Source organism: Scomber scombrus, chromosome 3 (genome assembly GCF_963691925.1).
Source record: "Scomber scombrus chromosome 3, fScoSco1.1, whole genome shotgun sequence".
Classification (NCBI taxonomy): Eukaryota; Metazoa; Chordata; class Actinopteri; order Scombriformes; family Scombridae; genus Scomber; species Scomber scombrus.
Window position 1 is genome coordinate 20479038 of NC_084972.1, and position 15246 is coordinate 20494283.

At 39.9% G+C, this 15246-nt stretch overlaps 1 protein-coding gene across 1 annotated transcript in view; it reads right to left on the bottom strand.

Moving 5' to 3' along the window:
• kaznb (kazrin, periplakin interacting protein b) overlaps positions 1-15246 on the bottom strand; it is an 87922-nt gene that overhangs the window by 18092 nt on the left and 54584 nt on the right. The window contains 1 exon segment of the mRNA XM_062416062.1: positions 4455-4483. Coding sequence (XP_062272046.1) covers positions 4455-4483 — 29 coding nt within the window.

Sequence of the window (15246 nt, forward strand, 5' to 3'; positions counted from 1 at the left end):
GCTGGAACAATTAGGGGCCTTTTCAAAATCATCAACAGGACTATATTTAGCATTTTTATTGCTAATTTGTCCCATAGCCGAGGGAAGAATGTTTGCAGTAGTGGAACACAGGTTACATACACCAGTCTGGGATGTATAGTCAGATATGACATGCATAAACTACAAAAGCAGTGACGAACCTCCGTCTCATACGAAAGGAGATCGGAAAGAACCTGGAGAAAACACTTTATTCCCGATGCCTCACCACACCAAGACTCCCAGCGCTGTACTTCCTGCATCCTGAATAGGCCTTGCATGTAAGGGTCAGCTCCATTTCCCACACTGGGTTTTACACCGCCTCTCTATAATACATATGGGCATAAATAATGCATGCAGCTGGCTCTCAAACCCACCTGACCAGAGTATTCAACACTTAATGGTAATTCATCGTGGCCTGCAGACGGAAATATGATAATCTGGTTCAGAACATCTACAAAAATGTACATACTATACTTGAAAACAAATAACATGCTAATTTGGTCTCTGAAGTAGATCAGAAAAAATTGACCCCTCATTTTTTTTTTGCATATATGTGCATCTCTGTTGATGTGTGTGCATATTTGTGAGTGTGACCCATCAACAGTACATCTGTGGGAGTATACAGTATCTATGAGAACAGCTTACATGAATTAATTGCTTGTGGGTTTACATTACAACTGGGGTCAGTGCAAGGATGTCATGTGAGGATAGATGTAATTGATTTACACATCTATTATGCGCAGATTAGGCATGCCGCCAAGGACGTGCCACCGGAAGAGCACTGAGAACTTGGAAAAGGCTATTTAGATTTCTAATACCACTGTCAAGTCAAGAGCTGCATTTTGTAAGAAACGCCCTCACTGTCACTTGACAAGTGAATTAGCCAGCGATTAACCAGGCCGTCTTATGGCGGCTCTGGAGAGGAAACCAGAGTTCTTTGATTTATGCTGGCAAACATGCGACATAGAGGTAGTGATGCACAATAATCGTTGTCCCTCTCAAACTCCACCCTCATATTTCCTCCAGTTCTCATAGGTGAGCAGCCAATCAATGTGTTCATGTTGTTTTGATTTAAACATTTAGTCTGTTTCAGTGCCCCGACTAAGCCCAAAAGCCAACACAATTGACAATTTAACACTTTATCAATTAAATTACAGTCAGACCTTGTGGCAAGTCTTAGAGGTTTCAAAAAACAGTTTCCCAGTTGTAGTGACGATTTGAATGTTTACATGGACACTATTTACAAAGTGGAGACAGACTTCAATTGATGTCCCCTGTGGCAAGTGCAGGAGGGTGTTAGAGCTCCAAACATGGTATGAGTCATTTATGTATGAGGCATTTAGTGATTACTTAGTCAGATATGTCTGGGGACAGTAAATGTAATATTGTGTTTCATGTTAAGTTGGGAGACTCACAAAAGACTCTGAGATATTATGACTTTGTATGGGTCAAGCTCCAAACACACTGGCTCCACATCCAACAACAAACATTTGTTTGATCTTCCTCTGCCTGGCAAATCTATTTTAAACTCTATGCCCCCAGTTTGTAACTCAGGCTTACTGAGATTCCCCCAATGACATCAATAGGTTTATTTTCTCAGAGTTCTGAAAGCTCCAACCAAAGAAAAGACAAGATAAGACATTATACAACTTTTGTCACATTACCCATTATAACAGGTAAAGTGACCTGGAGTGATGCCCACATCATCATAAGATACAAATGTACACAAATGTGCATAAAGCTGGTTAATGACGTGTGTTTACATTTACAGTAAAAAGAAAGTTTCCTGCCAACATCTTCTGAGTTTTGTTTTTTCTTTTTTATACAATGCTGAATTCACCATCATCGAAATGTTATGCATGGTGTATTACTCCCTTAAAAGCTGCATCCCAATTCCACACCCAGCACATTGTATTAATTTGACTATACTTGATTTAGTCTGTTTTAAGTATGAACGCACTACATACTCTCAACCTGCTTAGATTTCATATGTAGAATGAATTTGAGACATAGCAGAGATTCCAGCTTGTGGAAAGTGTGAATAAATGACTCAAACACTTTCCCATTTCCCAGTTTGGAGCTCTCTTGAACTTAACAGAAACCAGTCTCAAAGTCTGTCTATGTTCTGTGTCTACGTCTGGTAGACCTGCATGACCAGAGCAACCAGGGGTGGGGTCGACCAACTTGTAAAATCCACTGAGGAACAAAATGCCACAGGGCCTAGTGTCCCTGTTTCGAGTCTGTAGTTGGGACTAAACATCTGTCAGAAACAGCAGGATCTGGTCTGCAGAGAACTAGAAATCTTGATGATTAGATCCACAACCTCCCTCATGTCCTGGGGCAACCAAGAATAATCCCACAAGCTGCATAAGGCGCCTTCTCTGTAGCTGGAGCTGCTACAGAAGCTTGTGTATGAAACTTTAAAAGCCTTAGTAAGGAGTTGTAAAACAAGGCCATAAAACCTGTTCTGTGCCCATTATTATTCAGTGTTACTCTTGTGGAGGTGATGAGAGTAATAATGGTCTCTGATTAGCTCATACAGAGACTGAAAAGAAATGATGCTTAAAAAAAGAAACCAAAACAAAAGAAAACAACTTGGTATATGGAGATGTACCATATGTTGTCTCTGGTGGTTTTGGTGAAAGAGTAGGCCTTTACAACAAAACTGTGAGTGTGACGCTGAGAGTGATGGTACCATCTGTCTTGTGCAGTACAATCGGTCAAACTCATTATCTTCTGCAATTTTGAATGGTGACCTCAGGGTGCAAAGTAGATCAGTCGCAGCAGTCACTGTCACGCAAAACACAGTGGGATCAAACTCATCTATATCCATTCATATACTGCCATCAGCACAGCCAAGAGCGCAAATAAATGTATGGACACACACAGATACACACAAATATCAAAAACCGTGACATTTAGGTATAAAAATAATTTCTCAAATGCTCTTCAATATAATCTAATATCTATAGATTCTATGAACATATTCAATAATCCATAATGCCTCTTCATATTCTGCCTGGTTCATATATTAATCCAAACATAAGAGTCAATGTAAATTATGTGAGCTTTAGTATGTCTGCTGAGCTACTAAAGTCTATAATACTGCACCATATCTGACCAAATACCACTCTATTTATGTACAATGCTTATACAGTAGAAGATTAACAGATTACCATGTTATCCATAGGAACACATCATATCTAGGTCAGCATTTAGATCTTAAGTGAAACAATAATTAAAACTGGGATATGGAATAGATGTGAACACATTTGCACTTAAAGGGCAGCATCAGAGAGTTCACAGAGAAAAACATAACATACAAAATAACTCTGAGTGAGAACATATTTAACATGGTGGAAGGAGTGCTCAGATTCATTCAGTAGAGTAACACATTGTCAAATAATACTACATTAAAATACTGTATTCAGGATTTTGCTACAGTACAATAATAAAGTAATACTTTTAGCAACATACTGTTTATTTGAAGTATCAAAACTAAAAATTGTAAAAAATATAATATTGTTATATGCTGTATTACTTTAAATTATTGTTTTTTTTAAATTATTGAGGCATTAAGCAACATTTTAATATTGCAGCTGCTAGAAGTTAATTGGGTTAATTTGGACTAATTTACAAACAATGTTTGGGTAGTTTAGTAATTAACAATGTATGGTATTTCATGAAGTGAGGATGTGTTTTGAATGAAAATTTTTAATCTGCAAAATAACTAATAACGAACCAATAAAATAACCTGACAGATAAATGTAGAATAATAAGTGGATTATTTCTACCTGAAATTTAGTAGATTAGAAGTGTAAAGTTTTTACAAATGAAGCAGTTTTGTTGTGATACTCAAATTCCTCTCATACAATAAATGTTTCACACACACATGAACTTGAGCCCACTCACATACCACCGACTCAAGCCAGTTTCATGGCCTACGCTATCCCTCCAACACACACAGATGTCCTCGCCCCTCTTTCTCTTTTTGTATCTGTCTCCACTCTGTCACTCACCGGCCTTCCCCTCTTCCTTCTCGGACCTCATGTCCTCCCCAGCACAGGCTCCGCTTGGCTCCACTGTCATCTGTGGTGTGAGCTCTCATAGCAGGTAAAAAAAAAAAAAAAGGAAAACACGCACACATATATGTACAGACCAGTGCACACACCATTCAAACCAACACACACAATGCACCACCAAAGCCAACCGCTCCCAGCCCTGCTCGCTGAGGCTCCACCCAGACAGGTTACTAGGAAGTCGTCCGTCCCCTGAGAGTCACTCAGTTACATTTCCTGTTCCATTTCTTTCATTCTTTACTCCATTCTTTACTCTGTATGCCTCCTTTTTTCTCTTATACTTTTCCATGTACATGATTTGGGACACACCTAGAAGGAGCTTGGACAACTTTCACACCGTCCACTCCCACTTTTCACCCCCCTCTGCCCCCCTTCCCACCACCACCCTCCTTGTACACACAAGGAGAAGGGGGAGGGGAAGACAAACTGTACCTTAGGCCTCAGGTAATGAACCAGGTGAGTCAGTGGAGCTCTCACTCCACCTGATGGCCGAAAGCTAGCAGAGGACAGAGCGTGCAATTACACCCACCGACTAAACAGAGAACAATACACCCCTCTGTATGAAAGCCATGCACTCCCTCTGAGCCCACAATGCTTTTGTAGCCTACATGAGTTTACATTACTCACTTCCTGAATGTGAATGTGTGTTTTGGTAGGAATGTAAACTCTGAATAAAAATGCTGTGTGTGTAAACTCCAATACAAACGGCTAAAAATAAAATGGGTCATGACAGCGCTGAAGTGATATGAAGTTCACGCTTCTAACCAAATTTCCTTTCAAAAAAAATTTGAGTTTTAGTGGTTTACTCTACACACCAAGATCGGATTATTGACATGAGCTCTCCCATGGTATCTTTAACTCTCCAGGGAGTTACGGTGCACTGCTCTTTTGCTTGTTGCTGAGTAAGGACATTGTGTGTCACACTGGGAAGATGGGAACCTGGATGTGTGTGGACACGATTACAGAGTAAATAAGGTTAAGTCTAGTCCAGCTTGCCTCACAGGACTCTTTAGGCCTGACAGCCTAAGGCAGGAACAGGTGGCATGAGGAAAAAACAGATAGGGCTGCACCTGAATTAATTCTGCCTGCAGAGCTTAGTCGGATATAAACTTATAATGGAATTTTTGGTTTATGAGCACTTGAGTAACATAAGCAGCATACTAAAGCATGAGTGAGTAAGCATTGTGTGTGTGTATGTGTGTGTGTGTGTGTGTGTGTGTGTGTGTGTGTGTGTGTGTGTTTGCCTACAAGAAGAAGCTCAGTTAAACTCTTGCATTTAAGGACGTGACAGCAGTTCACATACACAGCAAGCGTGCCATTTGTCCTGCCTGTCAGAGGTTGACATTCAGCGTTTTAGCTCTGTCCAAAGATCAGATGTGCTCTAACCAGATACTGTCAATCACACTCTGACACCTCAAGGATTACTGTTGGGCTCATTCTCTCTGACTGATCAGAGCTGAGACATACGATTGCATAAATAACTCTTCTATAGTGGATATAATTAGCTCCTCAATAGAAAACCATGCATATATCGCAAATACACAGCAGCTTATAATGTTCCATCACTATTATTACAGCTGTAAGAGCTCATAGAGGATAATTAATAGAGCTTTTACACATGCTAATTATACTCACTGATGCTTTTTACTTGTCTTTTATATGAATAAGACATTTTTGACCAAATGTAACACTTCATAATACCAAGGTCATGCTGTAGCCCGCTTCTCAACTACACTGAATCTTATTCACAGCATTGCTTTTATCCTGACAGTTCTTCAGTCTGAAATGTTCCACTCCTCAGTGTCCTTATTCTTCAGCTTAACTCCCTGTATCACTATGTCATTCATTTGCTTTGCTCACATTAAAGCCAGAAGAAATCCTAAAAGCCTTCTTTTTCTACCCTCTGCTCTCCTCCACTGTATTGCTCTTCTCTTCTCTCAGCTGCACACGGTTGACCTGTCAGTCTGCATTATCAGAGCTGGGGAGTGTTGATAGAGAGTCGGGACAGAGAGGCATTAAAATATTAGCTAGCCTTGAGAGAGAAGAGGAGGTGGGGAAAAAAAGAAAGGGGAGGTGGGAGAGTGACAGCATTGATGGGCACTGAGAGGAGGAGAATGAGAGACTGAGGTCACCACTTTCACTGCCCATTGTTGATGGAAATGACTTGAGGCTTGTCTAATAACTGCTGAGCGTGCTCTGCCAGCTTTAAGGGACTAGATTGGATGAAAAGATTGGAATTACAATTACGGCGCAGACTTCCTGGTTTGGTATCAGTGCGAGAACAACAGAGAATAATAGCATACATTATGATGAGAAAAAGAGGTGGACAAAGGCTTATAGATTAAGCAACAAGACATATGTGATCAATAGCCTTTATGATCAATACCTTTTGTGGAGTGTATTATTACAGACTGGTCAGTTTGATTACCACACACAAGAGATTGAGAGATACTATTATCTTGAGCCACACAGGCTTCCCTATAAAACATTTTATTCCTCAAACTGATGACAATGATTGGAGAAAATAAGTGGCCTTGCTGCGATGCAATAATTGCACATTACAATACAACTGTAGTGCAATAAACTTCAATAAACCTCCATTCAGATTAAAGCAGTTTGTAAAGTAAAAATACTTCTCTCTGGCAAGAAGTCAATCAAGTTTCACAGTCTTATGCCAGCACCTCTACACTCTGTATCGGGTGACAGAACATGTTCTTTAGCCACTATAAATCAAAAGCCTGCAGTGAACGGTAAGGCCCTCGTGGCTGGGCATCAAGAGCTGTTATCTGATTGTTCTCACATTCTTAGCCTGGGCAGGCCTTTGCTCCAGAGTTAACCTCTCAGTCAAGCTGACAGCTTGGTGTCTTTTAACTGCCAGGATAAATCACTGTGCACACTTCCTACTGTCACCAAGGCAACACCTTGTATTTTCGAGCAACGCCATACCTTTGCCTAGCGAGCAGTCTGGAGTGCCAAAGTCCATCAAGCTGGATATCTCCGTCGAGTAGCACATGTCTGTCACTACTGTCTTCTGTCTGTGATGCACCGATGGATCTGCAGGGGAAAGAAATTAAGAGTAAATGAGATTTCACAGTCAGTTGAATACATTTTTTATACACTCATCCAAACTTCTTATTCGTAGTCCTGCAGCCAAGTTGTTCTAATATCTTAATAACACTGTGTGTGTGTGTGTGTGTGTGTGTGTGTGTGTGTGTGTGTGTGTGTGTGTGTGTGTGTGTGTGTTTGTGTAGCGTATGTGTGTACAGCCGTGGAATCAGATGATTCATTCTGACACAATGTCAATTCAGCACACACTTCTGAGCTTTCAGACACTGCAAATATGAATCTCTCCGACATATCCCTGGAGTTCTGATCATCATTTCAAAGCAACAAGACACAAACTGTATTAGTACTGATGCACGCTTGTTCCATTATGGCACAATGCACAGCTAACGTTTCCATTTTCTTTCAGTTTAGTCATTTTTTTTCTTTGTCTTTTCTATCCTCTAATAAAATCCATCCATTTATGTGATTCCATTATACCCCGCTGACCTATTTTTGTGCTCTATACTAATGACACTGAAGGACTCCTTGGGCTCATCTACTCATCATTTTCCCTCCTTTCATTTAGTTTTTCCTTCACAGAGTTCAAGAAGAAAATGTACTCACATCGCTTTCGAAAATCATCAAGGTCTCCCTGTCCACCGCTATTCCACCACCTCATTTTCTAAATGGTTCACCCCCGTGTGTAAAGCATGAAATGCTATAAAAGATGACAGTGGTTATTGAAGGCTGCAATATCCTCGTTGTGCCAGGGACTGATTTTTGTTGAGTAGACACACCGTAGCATTACAATGGAAATGATTTCCTCCTGAAGTGGGCTTAAGATCCTGCTATATTGATCTGAAATCTCCAAACTTCAAGTAATTCTGCTGACCTTATACATCCTTATGAGGCTATAAATGTTGGATTTTGTGCCAGTTAAAAGGCATGACCACACCTCTGGAATAAGTGCAAATGCATTGTGTAAATTAAACACGTTTTCCCGTTTAATCACAAATCTCGTTCATGAGTACAGCGACAGGCGTCTATACCCTCAGGGGTATTCGGAGCTGTACCATCTGCACAACCACTCTTCCTCAACAATGATCTCATTCTTCTCTACTAATCTGCATATTTTGACAGTTTCAATTCCATGGCCGTATGTTATTTATCGAGATCACTGACTTTCCACTCCTTTTCACCTCCTCTGTCCTCCTGACCTGTCGATAACTACTCAGGTGTCGTTATGCTGACCTTTTCTTCTATCTTTAATATGGAGATTGGAGAGCAGTAAGGCTCACGCTTGGCCGCTTTAAGGCTGCTTTACTTAACTCAAACAATAATTAGAGGGAGATGGAGAGGTGGAGGCTGCTGGCAGTGGGACAAATTCACAGTCAATCCATCTTAGCGCTTAGTTGAGGGTGTCAACTCTTTGTACATTTAGAAATAAAAATGTCAATACATACATTTACGATTGTAACAACAACGGCAGCCACTTTTAACCATAATGAACAATGTATTTTGGATATGTGAGCCTTCTCCATACATGTGTTTCATATGCTTCACCTTGGTACTCACTTGAGCTTTTCACCAGCTTAAATGACCTCCCACTCCCAAAGGGTTTTGATTAGCTGGGTTCCATTGTATTTTTCAAGAGGAAAACACCCTGTCATTGTGTCTGTGTTGGTGCTGTAAGTATGCGAATGTGCACGGGACAGAATGGGTATATCCCGAGGGGTGAGCTGTATATCAAGCACCTCATTTATACCTGATTGAACCTTTGCTGTGAGAGGTTAAAGGTTAAAGAAATGATGAGGCCTAGCTGTGCTGAGCTGTCTGTAACCCAACTAACCAGTTCAGGCTGCACCAGGCTATAGACCGATTTCAGCTAATGCTAAAACAACTTTATGTCTCTTATTATGCTTCATCTCTCAACAAAATTATCTGTTTGGACAATTAAGCCCGTTGACTGATATGCTGATATCAAATGACATTCCCTATTAAAGTCAGCTGAAATGAGAAAACTGGTGACCAATTTATTGTTTACATTTTTAATGTTTGAAAGAAAGATACAAATATTTTGGCTGATGCTGTATTTCCTAAAATGTCCCTTTAGCCCCCAAGCCTCTGCAGGGTCATGTTGTTTTGTGTGTTTGACTGACAGTTGCATGTGGTCTGATATTTTGAGCTGCTCTCTCAGGATGCACTGGAATAAAAGGGCTTTAAATTAAAGCATCTCATTCTAATGGGGAATATAGATGACAATCAACTACCAAAACTACTTAAAAATAAGGTATATCAATGTGAATTTATGATCTAGTACAGTATGTTTATATGACATAATGAACTCCATCAGACCGAGAACCCTGCATACTCACACAGGTGTTTTCACTTACATGAAATCACCAAACCTTAACAAACTAGAAAGAATAATAAAGGCGTAATGTCTTCCACCCAAACAGATGCATCAAATCTGATAGAAAGTTCAGATGTCAATCAAGCAAAAACCGTTCTTACCTACACAGTCCTGAGAGGAGGCCTAACCAGGTATAATAAGTGAAACATCTGTGTGGGTGTGCAATCATTGAAGGACCTAATACAGGTAGTCCATTTTGTTCTGTATTGACTGTTCTTATTGATTTTATCAGCTCTGAAGCAAGTTCATGCTGCAGTACTCATAGTCCAATTTCCCAATTGTGTTGTCTCCCACCAGACTGAATAATCTGCAATTTTTAAACATTTTGCAGTTCAATTTAATAAATGACTCTTATCTAACAGAATGAGATACCTCACTTTAAAATACTTGTATTGCACCAGTGGTCCATCCTGAGATAGAAGCTGAAATTGTGCAATAGCGTATAGAGACGCAGAGTTAACAAACTTGTTCTTGGTGACTGTTGCTTGTGAGTCTGGCTATCAGTCAGTGTCACAGTCATGCTGATGGAAGGACAATGACAGGACCACTTTGTACAAACATTTTGATTGGTTATATGCAAATAAGGTCTCCATTTACAGAGATGGATTCACAATGGCACGCCTACTGCAGAACAGACAGAGGGCACCTTAAGAAGACCAGCAATATTGAAGGTATGTTTTTCCTCTTTTTTGGTCAAGATATGTCCTTTAGAAGGAAGATATATTTTACCAAACAAAACAATAAGCAGTTTTGTTTCACTTGGACTTCAGGTTTTCTTTTACAAATCTATTTTCTTTGTATTTAGTGCTAGATAACATAAGACAGATAAAGTAGGTGCACAACAGACAAACAGGAGATCTCTAAAAAGTGACGAGACTTCATTGCAAACAACAAGGGAAAAACATTACCCTGGTAGCTTCAAAAGGGAAAACAGCCACTAGTTATTAATGAGAATGTTTGGAATCCGTGACTGCAGAAACACCCCCAGGTGGGGTAGGAAGTCAAAAAAAGGCTTCATCTGACACAAATTCCCCTCCTATACAACAGTTAGATGAGGGATGCAGACAACACGGGACATGATAGAGAGGAGACAAAAACTCGGTGGGAGTCAGAGTGGGTATTCAAGCAGAAATAGGAGGCAACTATCATTGGTGTGCAGACAGCTCATCCTTGCCCACCCTCAGCCAACCTTTAATTAGTCTGGCATTCAAACTGTCAGCAGACACATTAATTTCTGTATCAGTCACTGCACCAGGAAAACATCACCACGCTGCTGTGTAGTCACAACACGCTGAAATGCAGTCCTGCTGACTGCAATGACATAGCTGCATGTATCACTCTGAGGGACTGAGGCAAGCCTATACAGGAACCAATTGCGATAATTTTCAGTGACTGGAAATACACTGTAACTGCCAGGCCATCCACTGTGTGTAAAAGAGCAGGCTAGGTTTGAGTTAGTGTTGATTAGCAATAGTCCCTCTGAAACAGTTGCCGTAATGTTCATTGTCTTCCACATATTCTCAAACACTAAAATGTTTTATATTTGCAAAATATTGCAGCTTAGTCTTTTTTGTTACACAATCATATATTTCATGAATTTTACAGAGAGATTAGATGATTAAAGAAAGTATCACAACAAAATCATCTTTAAATGATAATTACAGTGGAACAAAAAAAAAAACTTGAGAGGTTTTATGGGTAAAATGATTCTGTCACAATCCTTAAATGTAAAGCCCTGAAGAAATTAACCATTTTTGTGATGCACAGTAATTATTCCCCATTGGCATGACAATAACCATAGTGTTCAAATTTCTATTATTTCCTCTCATGCATTTAAATTGATACAATATAATGTGACAAGAATTTGAAACACTATCTAAATGGAATTTCACAGCAGTGCCGGCAGTGAATAAATTAGCAATTGATGTGAAGCCTCTGGTTTCTAACCTGTGGCGCAAGACAGAGCCAGAAAGCCTCGGCTGATTACATAAGACAATGGGATTGAGTTCGGTTGAAATATTTAGTGTTTGAATATTTCACAAGGGAGACTGCTCATCCCTGACCCCGACACTCACAGGTCCTTTCTGGTATTATCAGGCACAGACACACGGAGCTCATCCAAATCCCAGTGAAAAGAGCGCTGACATGGCACTCCCACAGCACTATGCTTCTGTACTGGTGGGTTTCATTAACAGCTTTTGTTATAATTGACAGTTATAAATTGAAAATAAATCTTTCCATATTTGGAGAAAGATATGAAATCAGGAAATTGTTCCAAAAATACTTTGTAAAGCCATAAATTGACACATTGAAGCCTCCATAAACACTGGCTGTAAACATGTCAAATAATTATTTAACATCAGCAATGAAATAATTTGGGGGAAAGTTGAGTTAGTATTCAACACACTCGTTAGCCCATAAGAGAGGCAACAGATAAATTTCTCCTTGGGGACAGATTGAAAGTGAAACCATATACTATATATCCAAAGTCGCCCTGTCCCATCTCTATTATGCAAACCAAACATGCAGCCAAAACACTGCAGCAAAATGTCATTCCTCTAACATTTTATTTTGCCTGGAGCTAAAAACTTACTGTCTATTAATCTGTGTTTATAATCATACGTGACACAGTGAATCAATACTCCCTGCGCTCACAGAACATTAGGCCTGAAAGGCTGCTCTGATCCATAGCCTCTGGATGCTGTCTCCATTAAGAGCACAACAGCAGCCTACCCTGAAGAAACATGTGCCAAAAAAAGAAAAAAAAGAAAAGCCCCTTCAGGGACACATCCATTACATCAATGAGGAGAAATTGTTGGAGGAAGATGAGTGTCCGGGGTTACCGGTGTTATGGATGGTGTTGCTCAGCTCAGCAGTAGGTGGTTTTATTGAAGTCTAATGATGTCTGAATGAATGGAGGATTTGAAAAAGCAATTCAGTATTTGTTTAGCTGTAGCTGCAAAAATGTTCAATATAGCAGCATTTTAATGTCTTAAATACATGTATGTATGTAAGATTCATGTGGATCATATCAACTGAAGGATTGTGAGCTTTATGTACACATCATTTGGGTCAGTATTCAACATGAGTAGACAAAGGGATTTTAGAAAAGAGTATCCTTGGAATCACTAATTCAGTATCACATTCCTGACACTGCCACACCTGTTCAAAACAAGCATGGCTCAACTCTTAGCGTTAAAGACACTCTGTCATTATGATAAAACCAAAACATCTGGAGGGCTAAAGAGAGCACAAACTACCTAAGTTGATTATTCATAACAATAACATCAGGAAGACAAAGTTCCATTACTGATGTCTAACCTTGGCACCACTATGGGATGTTATAGTTATGTATCATCTGACTGACTCACACTGACTGGTATCATGATGTGCGTTTGTTTATGAATAATCAGAGTGGGGCTGACCTGCCAAACAGGAATAGTATGACACTAGAGCTTGACAATAAGTGATCTGTATACACTGATTCAAAAAATGTATCCTTAATGCTGGCTATATCTAACAGATGTAAACATAGGATAGATATAGGACACTTCATCGAGCATTTGTAATCATTATCATTGTGGCTCAACCAGTGAAAAATTGGAATCCATTATGGCCTAGATAATAAATGTTTCTATGACCCTGGAGGATTATCTACTGTTGGTCATACACTAGTTAATCCAACACAGCCTCCTCAAAAAGCACCATAGTGAGCTCAAGGTTTGGTTGGACCAGGCAGCGTCTAACATGAACCTGTCCTCTGCCACAGTGGTGGATAACAACTGCATAACTTTGATTTTTGTTCTCCTTTTCACTAGCAGCTATGGTTTTGTCCTCAGAGACACTAGACTGAGAGGCTGTTGCAGCAAATACCATACATTTTTATATTAAAGCACTTATATGAATCATATTTCCAAATGCATAAGCCAAGCGCAATGTACTATAGTGTTGCTTTGGGAAAGTGAGACTGACATTTAAAAATAAAATAAGGGGAACAAATTAAAGGAGAAAGATTAAGTTATTTCGATACCACGCCAACAGCATCATATAATTACAGTATGTCATGTAATTACAGTGATCACTCAATGGACACAAACTTGCAAATATGTACAAAAACTAAGAAATATACACACAGTCACTCTCTTACTCAAAACACACACACACACACTCAAATACATACATTTTAGTTTGTACACACACACACACACACACACACACACACACACACACACACACACACACACACACACACACACACACACACACACACACACACACACACACACCCACAGACTTTATGACTCATGTGGTTGATAGTGTGGGTCACAGCTGGTCATGGTAGGGCATCATCTGGCCTGCCGTAACCCAAAGGCTTTGCCGGACTAGGAAGGCTACATGAGAGCGGATTTAAAGTGAAGATTAAGCAGGAAAATCTGCTTGGAAGAAATCCAGCACCGGCAAAACATTAAAAAAAAAATCCTCCAGCTCCTTGTGCCAAAGCTTCTCCTGCCTTTGGTAAAAGCTATGATGATGGCAGCAGCTGTCCAGGCTCGGCTTTAAAAGCAAAAAAAAATGTCAGAGTGTGCAGGAACATTTAGAAAATGTGAGATGTTTTAGCTGACCTCTATCCCCTTAAAAGTACTTGGAATTGATTAGCGTTCTTTTCACACATGCCAATCCCTCCACGCCCATCCCAGCTGCCACTGCAGGTTCCAAAAGAGACCCCTTCTCTCTGGACTGAGGACGGACTGGGCATGATCCACCCTACCCTGAGATGGAAGAAGAGGGGGGTTGACTTGACGAAGCTTTTTGAAACTGCCCTTTCTACTTCTACATCAGTCTTCACAACCAAAAGGTGAATTAATAGTTTGTTACTGAGATAAAAGGTGTCTGCATGGAGTAAAAGGGTTCCAAAATATCATCATAATGAAAGATTGAAGGGGTTCCTGTGGGAGAGCAGAGCCCTGTCTCCCAGGAAAACCATCACTACTCATCAAGCTGAATAATACAACACAGTAACATAGCCCTTGGTGTCAGTGGTGAACATAACACACAGAGCGCAGAGATTTTCTGTTGGGGTAGCTACAGTATAATAGTTGTAGTAGCATGTGAGGCATAGTTTGAAGTGCTGACCAAGAAGCAACCTGGGTAAAGTTGTGAATAATAGAACTAAGCAAGTCATTGTTAAAAAAAATAATGACTTTTATAATGTGACAATGCTGTGGTTATGGTCTGGTTAGGTTTAGGCACAAAAAACACTTAGTTAGGGTTAGGAAAGATCATGGTTTGGGTTAAATGATCACTTCAAACATGGTGTGGGTTAAAGTTATTGATTCCTTAAAGTGAGGTAACCTTTATTGTCTTGGAAACAGTAAACACTATGACAGTCAGTCAGAGAGTTTTTAAAAAGCTGTCCTGACTAGCTGTTGGAAAAATTAAGCAAACCACCTCAAATTATGGAAATATGTTACCTTATACTGTCACTCAAACATAACTATAGGTCGATTTTTGCCGGTTGAATTTTCTTATAGTACAGGCAGGATCTCAGACTAGATATTCGCTGGGCGTAGACAAGTCAGCTATTGACAAAAAAAGATGGGAATCACCTACGCAGGAACCCACACTGCCAGCTCTAGAAGCCAGCACACTGACTTCAAACAGAAATGAATATCATCTGCTGTGTACAACAAT